At 40.7% G+C, this 12,258-nt stretch overlaps 2 protein-coding genes across 2 annotated transcripts in view; both read right to left on the minus strand.

Annotated features, from left to right (window-relative positions):
* Nucleotides 1-1,642: 1,642 nt before the first annotated feature.
* LOC148361950 (uncharacterized) overlaps nt 1,643-12,258 on the minus strand; it is a 294,325-nt gene continuing 283,709 nt past the window's right edge. The window contains exon 4 of the transcript XR_015851172.1: nt 1,643-1,733. The gene's annotated coding sequence lies outside the window, so the exon portion shown is untranslated. The remainder of the gene's footprint in view (nt 1,734-12,258) is intronic.
* Nucleotides 8,348-10,062, minus strand: LOC148361951 (uncharacterized). Its single transcript, XM_088343032.1, has one exon. The coding sequence runs from the start codon at nt 9,674-9,676 to the stop codon at nt 8,348-8,350; it is 1,329 nt and encodes a 442-aa protein (XP_088199158.1). The 5' UTR covers nt 9,677-10,062.

Genomic DNA, 12,258 nt, shown 5'->3' on the forward strand with positions numbered 1-12,258 from the left:
TGGTTTAAAAGTTAAAAAAGCGACTCTTTCAAGATGTGAAAAGATGCCTTTTTAAGGCCTGAGGTGGCTGAAGGTCTTTGCCCTTTGCTGCTGAGACAGGAAACTAGGAGCGGCCAAGGGGCCTTTTACTCACCGCAAGGACAAGAAACCAGGGCGCGACCGAGGAGCCTTCCCTTGCCACCAGGATAGTAAACTAGGGCACGGACAAGGAGCCTTCTTCTCGCTGCCAGGACAGGAAACAAGGTGCGGCCGAGGGTCCTACCCCTCGCCGTCAGGACAGGAACTAGAAGCTGCCGCTGAGACAGGGACATGGGACCCCTCCCTGGGTACTTTTGTCTGAGTCATTCTTTACGTTTCGGTGGTAAATGAACCCATGTGGGGGATGCAGGAACTGGATGCAGGGGTGCTCAAAAGGAGGGAATTCATTTAATAACCAACGAAGGTACCAAGTGGCAAAAAAAAGTGGGTTCAGAAAACAAGGAACTGTACAAACAAAAAACAAAGACCAAAACTGGAATTGGAAAATAAATGGATCAAAGTAACAAAGAAAATCTTAAACATACACAAACAAACATAGCCTGGTGGTAGAAGAGAATGGTGTACAAACAGGGGACCGGTGTATGGGGAATCTGTGCTCACTTCCAAACCTGATTGGGGCCCTTGTGTGGGAGGAGGTTACTAGATCCAAACACCATTGCTCAAATTAATTTTGTTTAACTCAGGAAGGCATTTTCTGCATGTGTACAGTATGGGGCAGCTTTGAATTTCCTGACCTCATGACAACAAAGGTGTTGTATTCTATTCTATTCTATTCCATGCTATTCTATTCTATTCTATTCTATTCTAAAAATATATTCTAATTATTTAGTATGTTTTCATGGAAAAAAACATAATTAACATATCATGATTCAGATATTTGTTTGAACAGCAGAGAAGGCCTTGAAGTCCCTGACAAGGAGCATAAATGCTTTGAATCTTGTGTGTTAAATAGGCTGAATGCATATAGTAGCGTGGCGTCAAATGACTAATTAATGGGTCTTCTTTTTCTATCTGGTCGATAACTGTGACATGAAATTTGGCCGTTATCTCTTTGATAATCATCAGTCTTGTAGTTATCATACATCCATATTTTTTCCCATTTTCCCCATGTGCATTGGCTGCAACTAGTACCGCTGCAATTATCAAGTCAAACATGCCCCAATGTGGAATTTGGCAGCTTGGAAGTACTGAATGCCCGCTAACGAGATTTTGTCCGTCCAACACTCCTCAATCAGGCCTGTTAATTTAGGACCTGTTTGTATTTGTTTATGACCGTGCAATAAAGTTAAAGGTATAGGGGTCAGTGTGTGTGTGTGTTTCAGCCACCTGGCCTGCTAACAGCTGCTACTGAGACACATGCATCTCAAAGCTCATCTCAATGCACAAAACGGGACGTGGAGTGTAATAATTAAAACGTGTGTGTGCATGTGTGTCTTTTCCCTAATTATCACATCATTAAAAACCTATTCTGTTTGTGTTTGGACTGCCATTGTCAACATGGAGGTTGCTTACACAGCTGGAGTAATAAAACACATACAAATGCACTATGATGTACAATAACAAAGGCGCAAACAGTCTTAGAAGCCAGAAGAAATGCTGAGGGGCCGAACGGGATCCGCATGATGAGACTGGTATGTCGGAAACGTTGCCTTGTCGCTTGAAGGAAGGCGTTTCGGGTTTCAGTTCAGTTGGCTCTGTTTTGGACAAAAGAGACATCACAGGCCAGTCGTGTGAAAGCAAAAAAATAAGTAGCCGTGCATGATGATTTTGTTAGTTGTAAAACCAAAAACAGGCAGTATTGTTGAACGCAGAATAAATATATTTGTACAGAAAAAAAATCACCATTTCACCAGATGATGGCAGTAGCCTTTTGGCCACCTTGCCCCTGGCGGTCTGTGAGAATTTTAGCTTTACCCATTTCGGACATGGTGACCTAAATTTAAAAAAAAAGAAGAAAGTTGACAGTGTGGGCTGCCGCTTCCAGGATAAATGGAAATTGGAGTATTTTTTCACCAAGATCCATAACAACTGCGTCTGCCCAATTTACCAAGACACTGTGGCTCTTTTCAAAGAATATAAAATTAAAAGGCACTGCTGGACGAAACATGCTGACCTCAAAAAGGTAAGTGGAAGCAAACACTGTGCAATAGTGAAGCAACTGGAAGCTGTTTCAACAGTACAGCAGCGCTTTTTCACAAGACCCTGCGGGTCAAATAAAAATGCTACAAAGGTGAGCTAAGAGGTCACAATGCTGATGCCCGGTGAAATTATTAAAGACCGTTCAGAAAAATGCCAGGCTGAATAGTCGGCCCGCAAACATTTTCAGCTTACCAAATCTGGTCTGTTTTGTCAAAAGTTTGCATGCCAGGCACACAGAGCAATTTTTTGGGGTAAGCGCTAGAAGTGGGCGGAGCAATGCACACAGTCCACTTCTCTCTGCCCAGAGCCATCTGCACTGAAGGTCACAAAAAACAATAAAAAACAAAGGACGTTATGGCAGGAGAAACTTGTATTTCTACCTGCCAAAGGAGACCGAGTGTTAAGAAAGGGTAAAGGGGTGAAGAGATCCTGTAGTGATTGGAAATACTGCTCAATAAGCCTGATTTTAAGAGAATCAACTCGTTTCAAGGATCAGGAGTTACTTCACAGCGTGTCATAATCAATTATTTGCCCAAAAACACCAATGATGGTGTGTTGGTAAATCTTTTGAAGCTTTCAGCTGAAGGAAAGAGGGAAGGAAACACGGCACATGCAGTCCTCGCGGTTGGCATGCACCCAGCTTCCGCACCTAGGGGCAGCGGCCCTGGGCTTTGGCATTCTTTGTTCCCATTGTCTAAGGCGGTGATTTTCCACCACTGTGCCGTGAGAGATTGTGAGGCGTTCCGTGAGAAATTATCCAATGTTACTTTTTAAAATCTGAAATTTTACAAAACATTTATGAATCATTTTCTGCAAATATTATTTCAATGTCAAGTGTCTGTGCTGTAAAAACTGGGGGTATTATAAATCATATTGTAAATAAACAAACTGTTGAGTGTCATTTTATAACATTTTTGGTTAGTGGTGTGCCGCAAAACCTTTCCGATGTAAAAAACGAGCCCTGGCTCGAAAACGGTTAAAAAACACTGGTCTAAGGGGGCAAAGGCCTGCCAGTGCCCCCACCTGGGCCACTGTCCTGGAAGCAGGCACGAAGAAAGAACAAAAAGATAGGCGTTCACGCCTGCCCCTTTTAAATGCTGATGAAGTCATTGGTCATTTGGTGTGTGTCCTGGGACCGGTCGAAGTTTTCAAAATAAAGTTCTCCAATTGACTGATTCATTATGAAATGAAATGATCTGCATTTATATAGCGCTTTTCAAGTCAAGACTTCCCAATAGCGGCCGTGCAGCCATGCAAGGCGCTAACCTGCTTATTGGGGGCATTAGGGGTTCAGTGTCTTACCCAAGGACACTTCGACATACAACACGGAGGAGCCGGGATTTAAACTGCGATCTCTTGATCCCAAGATGAGCGCTCTACCTCCTGAGCCACTGCCGCCCCAATTATTAGTAGCACTGGTGTGAATCAGCATATTAGTTTGTGAGTCTTTTGAGGTTCCTGCTTATACAGAGTTTGTGGTTGTGAACGGTTGGGTGGGAATGTATTTGTGGCAGTGTAATCCTTTACACCATTGTCTGTAGCGCATTTATGCCCAAAATATTTTGTAAATAAAACCTTTAAAGGAACTGCTCATCCTTTTGCACCCTTTATTTTCATAGCCTCACCTGAAATAAACAAACATGCGAAGGACCAAAAGCGCTTTTTTCCTGAGTATTAAATGTCGGACTACACAACCCAGGACTGCAGCCAACCACGCTGAATATTTATTAGCTTAGGCTGTTTAAAAGTTGGCTAACATCTTTCCTGGTTGTTGTGTGTCTGCCACAGCGGTGTGATCGACAGAAAACAATTATTCCTCACTGGTGCTTTTAGTCTGTTTTTCCATCTTTGATGCATACCTTGGAGAGTAGCATCGGAGAGAAGCGAGTCAATGAGTTATGGCGCTTGTAAGCCGTGGTGAAGACACAGGTTTTAACTTCCGACATGCTGTAAAAATCACGGATTTCCTGCAGATGAGCCTTTGTACTCTTTTCTGGCGGATGATGTGAGGATGAGGTTTTCAGACCTGCGTCCTGAGAGAGTGTGAATAGTTCACGTGAAAATAAATCATTCCAAATGAATCAAGCCCATTGAAAGAGAGATGTTTTGAGTGAAAAGGATTGCAGGAGATGGTTTTGAGAGCGAAAAATGTAAGCTTTAAGTAACGGAAACTTATAGCTGGATTCTATTAACCCTCATATTACCATAGGGGCGCTAGAGCTCCCCGTTTGACAAGCGCTATTTAAATTACCGTAACAGGTAGCAGCAACTTCCCACAATGGTACCTCCCAGGCATCCACGTGTGGCAATGGACCAATCACAGGGAAGAAATGACACAGATGGGGCATAATAAGTGATGCATTTTGTAAAGCTCTTTTATTATCTGTGGTTTTTGCATATTTATCACTCAAAATGGTTTGAGGTCATCAAACTAATTTTGATATCACACAGAGACAACCCAAGGAAATGCAAAATGCATTTTCTCAAATGTTGATTCCATTTATTAGGGCACCAAAAAAATCAAAATCTATCCGGCCCTGAAAAAGTAATTGACCCCCGAACCTAACAGCGAGTGTGGCCACATTCGGCAGCGATAACAGAAGTAGAAGGTTTACGAAAATTGGTCATGAGTCTTTCTTAATGCTGAGGAGGAACTCACTATTAGGTTTAGGGGGCAATTACTTTTTCACATGGGGCCAGATAGGTTTTGATATTTTTGTGCCTCAATAAATAATAAAAATCCTTGTGAAACAAGTATTTTACATAGCCACAAATATATCTGCTTCGCATTGGATGTAATGTCAACTGGGCAACAGGTGACTGCATTCCTGCAGTCCAAAGGGATTGCCGTGGACCCCAAACAAGTCAAAGATTGCCACCCGCTACTCAAGAGAAACTGCACCGACAAGCCAGCAGTCGTTTTTAGATTTGTGAACAGGAAACACAAGGTTTCACTCCTTAAACAGGGCAGGCTGTTTAAAGGCACAGATGTGTCTATAATGAACATCTCCAATAGGCCAACGCAGACATCGCAAAAAAAAAGCACAATACCCGTGGAGAATGAAAAAATACAGAGTACATGGACCAGAAACTGCAAGATATTCATCAAGCTCAATGGAACACCCGAAGAGGCCAAGGTACTTATGGTGAGGAGCATTGAGGAACTGGATGAGTTGGAAAAAATCATCGTCAATTCAAAATAAACGAGGGTGGACTTGTAACAGCGCAAACCTGAACATAAACATAATGATCAGGGATAAAGCTTAACCTATGATCAGTGACAATGGACACGCAACAGAGTGGATAAAGGAACATGCACAACTGGAATTGACAACATTTAACTACAATGAAAACAGCACATCTGACATAGGACAAGACATTGATCCAGACAATGACTTTTTCTCTACCATAAGCAATACGTGTTCATATTACAACAAGGACCAGTATGTATCACAATACAGATTTGTATGGAAAAGAAAAAGTATATTATTGTAAGTTTGTATAGATCTCCGGGTACATGTATGGACAAATTCACAGAACGGATGGAAAGCATCGTAGTAAAAAAAGGTAACGAAAATGTCTTTTTTCGTGGGAATTTTAAGATTTACATATTAAATCCCAACAATCCAAAAAGTATTGACAATTTTGTGAATTTAATGCATAGTCTAAGTTTCTTCCCTACAATTACTAGACCTAGTAGAGTAACATCCCATAGTGCCACTCTGATAGACAACATATTCACCAATGCGATAGAAAACAAGACAACAAGTGGGTTATTGATGACTGATAGTGCTGACCACCTTCCACTGTTCACAGTATGTGCCATTATTTGTAGAAGAGAAATAAGGAAAGATAAACAGTACAGCAGAAAAAGGACAGAAGAGGCAATTGCTAATTTAAAATATGAATTAATGGAACAGGATTGGGACGAAATATATGGTGAAGTAGATGTAAACAATGCATACAATACATTACTGACAATATTAATTTCATTATATGATAAGCACTGTCCCATTAAGAAACATAATAAAAAAGAAGAATACAAGAAAAGTCCATGGTTAACTAAAGGTCTACAAATTGCATGTAAAAAGAAACATTTACTGTATAGGAACTTCATAAAGCAGAGAACAGAAGGTGCTGAAGCTAAATATTAAATATATAAAAATACATTGATTAATATTATCAGACAACATTGAAAATTTTAATATGCATGAGGTGGTATGGATATTTATAGTTCTTTGAAAATATTGGTTCTAAACATGGATAAACTAATTGAGGAGAATCCCCGTTATGGTTCTGAGGGCAATTGAGGAAAATGAAATGATTGAAATTATTCAAAAAAGCAAAAATAAAACATCAACAGACTGCCATGGCCTACATATTTCATTAGTCAAACAGGTCATTGAGGAGATATCAAAACCACTAGCTCACATCTGCAATTTGTCTTTTTTGACTAGTTCATTCCCAAATCAGATGAAAATTGCCAAGGTCATTCCACTATTCAAAACCGGGAAAAAAAACAACTTCAAAAACTATAGACCTGTCTCAGTACTGCCGATATTCTCAAAAATATTTGAAAAGCATTTCAACAATAGAATGGATGTATTTTTTGGAAAAAACACAATCAGTTGGGCAGAGAGTCAGTATAGTTTTAGGGTTAACTGATCAACAACACAGGCAGTAATTGAAACAATTGGGGAATTCACAAAGGCAATAGATAACAAAAAACATGCAATCGGAGTATTCATCGATCTCGAAAAAAGCTTTTGATACCATTAACCATAACATATCATACAATAAACTGGAAAGTATGGGATAAGGGGAATAGTGTTGGACTAGGTAAAAAATCAATTGATGGTGACAGTTTGTGAAGTGAGGTAATCATTGTTCTGCATACGTGGACCTTTCATGTGGTGTCGCCCAGGGGTCAGTATTAGGCCTTAAATAATTTATACTATATACAGTATAATGATATGTGCAAAGTAGCTAGGGGGTTAAAACTGTATTTTGTACAGGTGACACTTTCCGACAAGAAGGAACTGCTATAAATAAAGAAATGAAAGAGATAAAATTATGGTTTGACTGGAACAAATTATCATTAAATGTGAGTAAAACTAAGCTTATGTTATTCCGCAAAGGCGCAGTGAACACGGTAGTACGAATAGAAAGTGATATAGCCGGTGTCCAAATATGGAACAATCTATGTGGGCACCTGAAGCAAATTGAAAATACCAATCAGTTCAAGAAAAAGTACAAAAATATGATACTTAGTGGTTATAAAGGAGAATGAAAATTGCTGGTTATATATACAGTGGAACCTCGGTTTTCGAACGCCTCTCAGTTTGAACATATCGGTTCTCGACCAAAAATTTCGAGAAATTCTAAAATCGGAGTTCGAACGCCGGTACGCTAGGGTGTGATGCTAAACGGCGTACGGGTGTAGACTGCCCCCACCCTAGGGTGGTCCTTAATGGGGGTCGAATTTTTTGGGGGGGAAATATTGGGCTCTGACCCCCCGCATATGTTCTTATATCGATAAAAACACACTGTGTGCAATTTTGAACATTTTGGATAATATTTAGAGGTAGCTCAACGACTTTGAAATTTCCCAAAATGGTAACATTTTGGCAATTTTCGAGAAAAAACGGAAATCTTAACCCTATGTGTACGGCGTTTTAGAACATCCAATTTCAGTCCATTGCTTATAATTGTAACACAAGAAAAGTTACAAGTAAATATAACAATATTGTATTTATTTTTACCTCAACAGCCACCACCCTTTCGAGGTTTCATTCAATGTGCGTGATCGACATTTCCAAATAACATCCAAATTTGGGTGTCAATAAAATGAACTAAATTTGCAACTTCACCAACACAGATCATGTGCATTATGCAAAACAGTGTGAAAACAAATCTTACAGTTTGATGTGCATACAGTACAAAAACAATATGATAAGTGAAAATAGAACCAAGCCAACACCAAACAGTCTACCGAGTAATAGTCGAATAATAATTTCCAAATCACCAGTTCAGAGTTCACATAAAACAGGCCGATTGTCTTTGGAAAAACAATGCGTTTGCTCTCAGTTCAGCAATTACCTCAACGAATCATTAAGTTTATCATTGTAACATAGCCTATCATCAAATGTTGTGTATGTTCACAAAGTGTTCATTTCTTTTTCACGATGGTCTGTTTTTGAGTATTCGGGAACCTTTTGCGATGTTCTGCAACCACCAGTAACAGGTACTGTAATTGTTCTTCATTGTGGGTGAGACAACCATTGAAGTTTTGAATCAGTGCGACGCCTCGCTCTGCGTGGTCATTGATGACAGACAATGCTTTCACCTTGTCACATGCCTCTCTATAATCAATGCGGCCATTCCATGTGGTCGGTTCTGCATCCAAGAAGCTGGTGGAGATCTTGAGAAGCTGCAGCAGCTTGATGGTATTAGTGGTTGCAAAATCTGCGAGTTTCTTGTCATTGACGCACTTCAGATCCACCTGGCCTTTAACTTCTGGTTCTTCCGCTCCTGGGGTTGACTTCATGGCACTCGAGATGTCAGTTTTCGTTTCATGCGATACGTCGGGATCAAAAAGGGACAAGCCAACAAGGACTTCAGAAAGATACCAGAGATGAGTTGCAAACTTTTTGCTTGTCGCTTGAGAGATGGCTTTGTTGATGTTCCCATAGTTCACCAGGTCCTTTAGAAAAGCGAGATCATGGCGAGGAGCACTGGCTGCCACAGGACACAGGAACCAAGCCTTAACATATATCCTAGCATAGAAAAGACACACGTCACGAAGACCTTTTTCCTCACGGGCAGTCAGTCGGAACTGGTGTCGAAACATCCACACCTTGAATGAATATATCACCTTGGCCATCCATCTCGCCTGATGCATCGCCCCTGGTGCCATAAACTTCACTTCTCGCTCAGGTATGCCTCCGAGATAGACAAGGACAAGCTCGAGCAACTCCCGGTAGTCGTCTCTTGGTTGGTTCGCTTGAAGGGTTTCAGAAATGAAACCGTTGAGGCTGTCTCTAACATCTGCGATGTTGGCCATCCATCTCGCCTGATGCATCGCCCCTGGTGCCATAAACTTCACTTCTCGCTCAGGTATGCCTCCGAGATAGACAAGGACAAGCTCGAGCAACTCCCGGTAGTCGTCTCTTGGTTGGTTCGCTTGAAGGGTTTCAGAAATGAAACCGTTGAGGCTGTCTCTAACATCTGCGATGTTCTGTCTGGTGTACTCATCACTGTTTGCATTCTGAAAGTCACTGGAGTCGATGAAGCTCCATTGCGTTTTAAATCGCTTGAAGATTTGGATTTCTGGACTAGAAGACGATCCCATGCACGTCCAAAATGCACAACCTGCAATAAGCTCCATGACATGGTGACGGCATCCCAAGTGCATCAGGTCACGGCCAAGCATCTGCTCCAAAAGCACGCAAGCTCCGGATTGGCGACCGGTGTTGGAACTGGTTGTGTCGAAGCACATACCCTTCACCTGATCAGATATACCCCACTGATTTAAGGTGTCTGTCACAGCACGAGCCTGTTCTGTCCCGTGCCAGATCCAAGTTTCGGTACAGCCAAGAGTTGTGAAATTCCAGGTCCAGACACTAAAACTGGTAGCCGATCTACCTTCTCGGAGCCAGTCAAATCACGAAGAAGTTTACCATCCCAGTGAACAACCAGTTGAGCTTTTGGATCAAAGGCATGCTTAATAGCTGTGGCCTGTGTTTTTCTGTGTTCATGCCGCTGTCGCCGAATTGAGCTTCGATTTAAAGAGAATTCTGAGAGATCATGTCCCAAACTCTTTGCTGTCTCACTGACAAGAAGCATTGCTTTCCTATCGGAAATACCGGTTCGATCCAGACTAGACGACAGCTCTGGGGAGATTATTTGCTTTCTGCCTCTTAGATTGGTTGGTATCGGAAGTTGAGCTACTGCAGGCAACGCTGTCTGGAGAAAAGTTGCCAGACTCCTCCTCAACCGAAGTTTCACTGCTGCCCTCCAATGTCACTGATTGACTCATCGCCTCAATTTCTTGATCGGATCTACGCTTTCTGGTTTCCTCTTTATATTGTCTCTTCTGTGTGGCTTTTTCTTTTTTCTCAAGGACCTTGTCTACCGATGTCATCGAGCCACGTCGTCCATCTTCTCTCTGTGCCAAAAGAAACTCGCGGTCTTCTTCCATCTTAATTAGAGTCAAGGCTTCAGCATGTGCCACATCAAACAGGTTGTTGAAGTTGGCTTTGAACGCATTCTCCTTTTTTCTCTGTGTCTCTGTTTCACGAGTTGAATTCTTTTTCAGTCCCTGCCACTCAGCAAATAGTTTCTCAACTTTTTTCACCATGTCTTGTGTGTGACGTACAGGAATCCGTGCTCTGAGCCAGAAAGATGTCAATTTCTCTACAGTGGCTGTTGCTGCAACTCTGATAGTCTCTTTGCATTCGATGTGTCGATACAAAAAATAACTCAAAACTTGTTGAATCGAAGGTAGTTTACACCCTGTTATATCCTCTTCATGAGGCAGAAGATATTTTTTTGATCTCTTCGATGAAGCCATCTTGATTTTTGTGACACGTTTGACAATCAGAACTCAGTGTGGTGAATATCTGAAACCACCAAGGCACTGTGATACTAATCGATAATAGAAAGCCAGTCAAAACGAATGCCACAATAATCCCAATCCATTTTGTGACAATTGTTCTCCTTGAAATCCGAAAGACAGTCAAAATTATTTACTGGTGTGGTCAGATAAGTATTTCGTTGACATGTATTTATGCAGTTTTATTATTGAACAATTATTTATTGTGCCAGTAACTTTGTACACTAGGTCTGATATAATGTGCGAAAAATCCTTATTTTTCATACCAAAATTTCAGAGGCCTTGAGCGACCTCTAAATATCCTTTGATTTTGATGAAACTTTGCCTAATTACGTTTTGTATATATTGGAACATATTCAAGGGGTCAGAGCATGAAATTTTAAAAGTCGAAAAATAAGGACCACCCTACCCCACCCCTTGTGAAGAACTGTTATGACGTGCGCGCGCACTTCTTTTCGCTTTCGCTTTAAATATCGGTGAACGGAGTGTTTTAGCCCCTAATTATGCCTCCAAAGAAGGTCGGTGCAAGCAGCTAAGTTGCTACAGGTGAAAAAAGAAGGGTAGTGCGTACAACTATTGCATTTAAGAACGAAATAATAGCAAAATATGAAGAAGGTGTGCGAGTTTCCGATCTTGCTATACATACAGCATGGCTTCTGCTGAGCACCACAAAGGTAAGAAATCCTATTCATAATTCTTTTCCCCATCCTTTAACCGCTCACCACTTTTTGTGGAGACCCGGGTGCTAAAAGACGTGTAAACGACCTGATTTTTTTAGTTGTACACGTTCATGTTAGCGCAATCTTTCGTACGGAAGATTACGCTAAGGTGAACGTACGATTAGCCTGGGTTAGCTTCATGTTTACATTCATGGTAAACATTCAGGGTGTTGGAACGGATTAAAACGATTTTACATTACTTTTAATGGGAAAAACGATTTTCGGTGACCGAACAAATCGGTTTTCGAACAGGGTTCTGGAACGGATTATGGTCGAGAATCGAAGTTCCACTGTATGTATGTATATATATATATATATATATATATATATATATATATATATATATATATATATATATATATATATATATATATATATATATATATATATATATATATATATATATATATATATGTATGTATGTATGTATGTATATGTATATATATATATATATATATATATATATATATATATATATATATATATATATATATATATATATATATATATATATATATATATATATATATATATCATCTCATCTCATCAGCTGCACCGCTTATCCTCAGTAGGGTCGCAGGGGTGCTGGAGCCCATCCCAGCAATCATCGGGCAGTGGGCAGGGGGACACCCCGAACTGGTTGCCAGCCAATCGCAGGGCACACGTGGACAGACAACTCAATCGCTCAGTCACACCTAGGGACAATTTGGACCGGCCAATTCACTTGAAATGCATGTCTTTGGAATG

This window comes from Urocampus carinirostris, chromosome 8 (assembly GCF_059441175.1).
Source record: "Urocampus carinirostris isolate Australia breed hairy pipefish chromosome 8, RoL_Ucar_1.0, whole genome shotgun sequence".
Classification (NCBI taxonomy): Eukaryota; Metazoa; Chordata; class Actinopteri; order Syngnathiformes; family Syngnathidae; genus Urocampus; species Urocampus carinirostris.

What these genes read in the sequence shown, in the direction of transcription:
- LOC148361951 (XM_088343032.1), bottom strand. Translation starts at nt 9,676, where the DNA reads ATGTGCTTCGACACAACCAGTTCCAACACCGGTCGCCAATCCGGAGCT.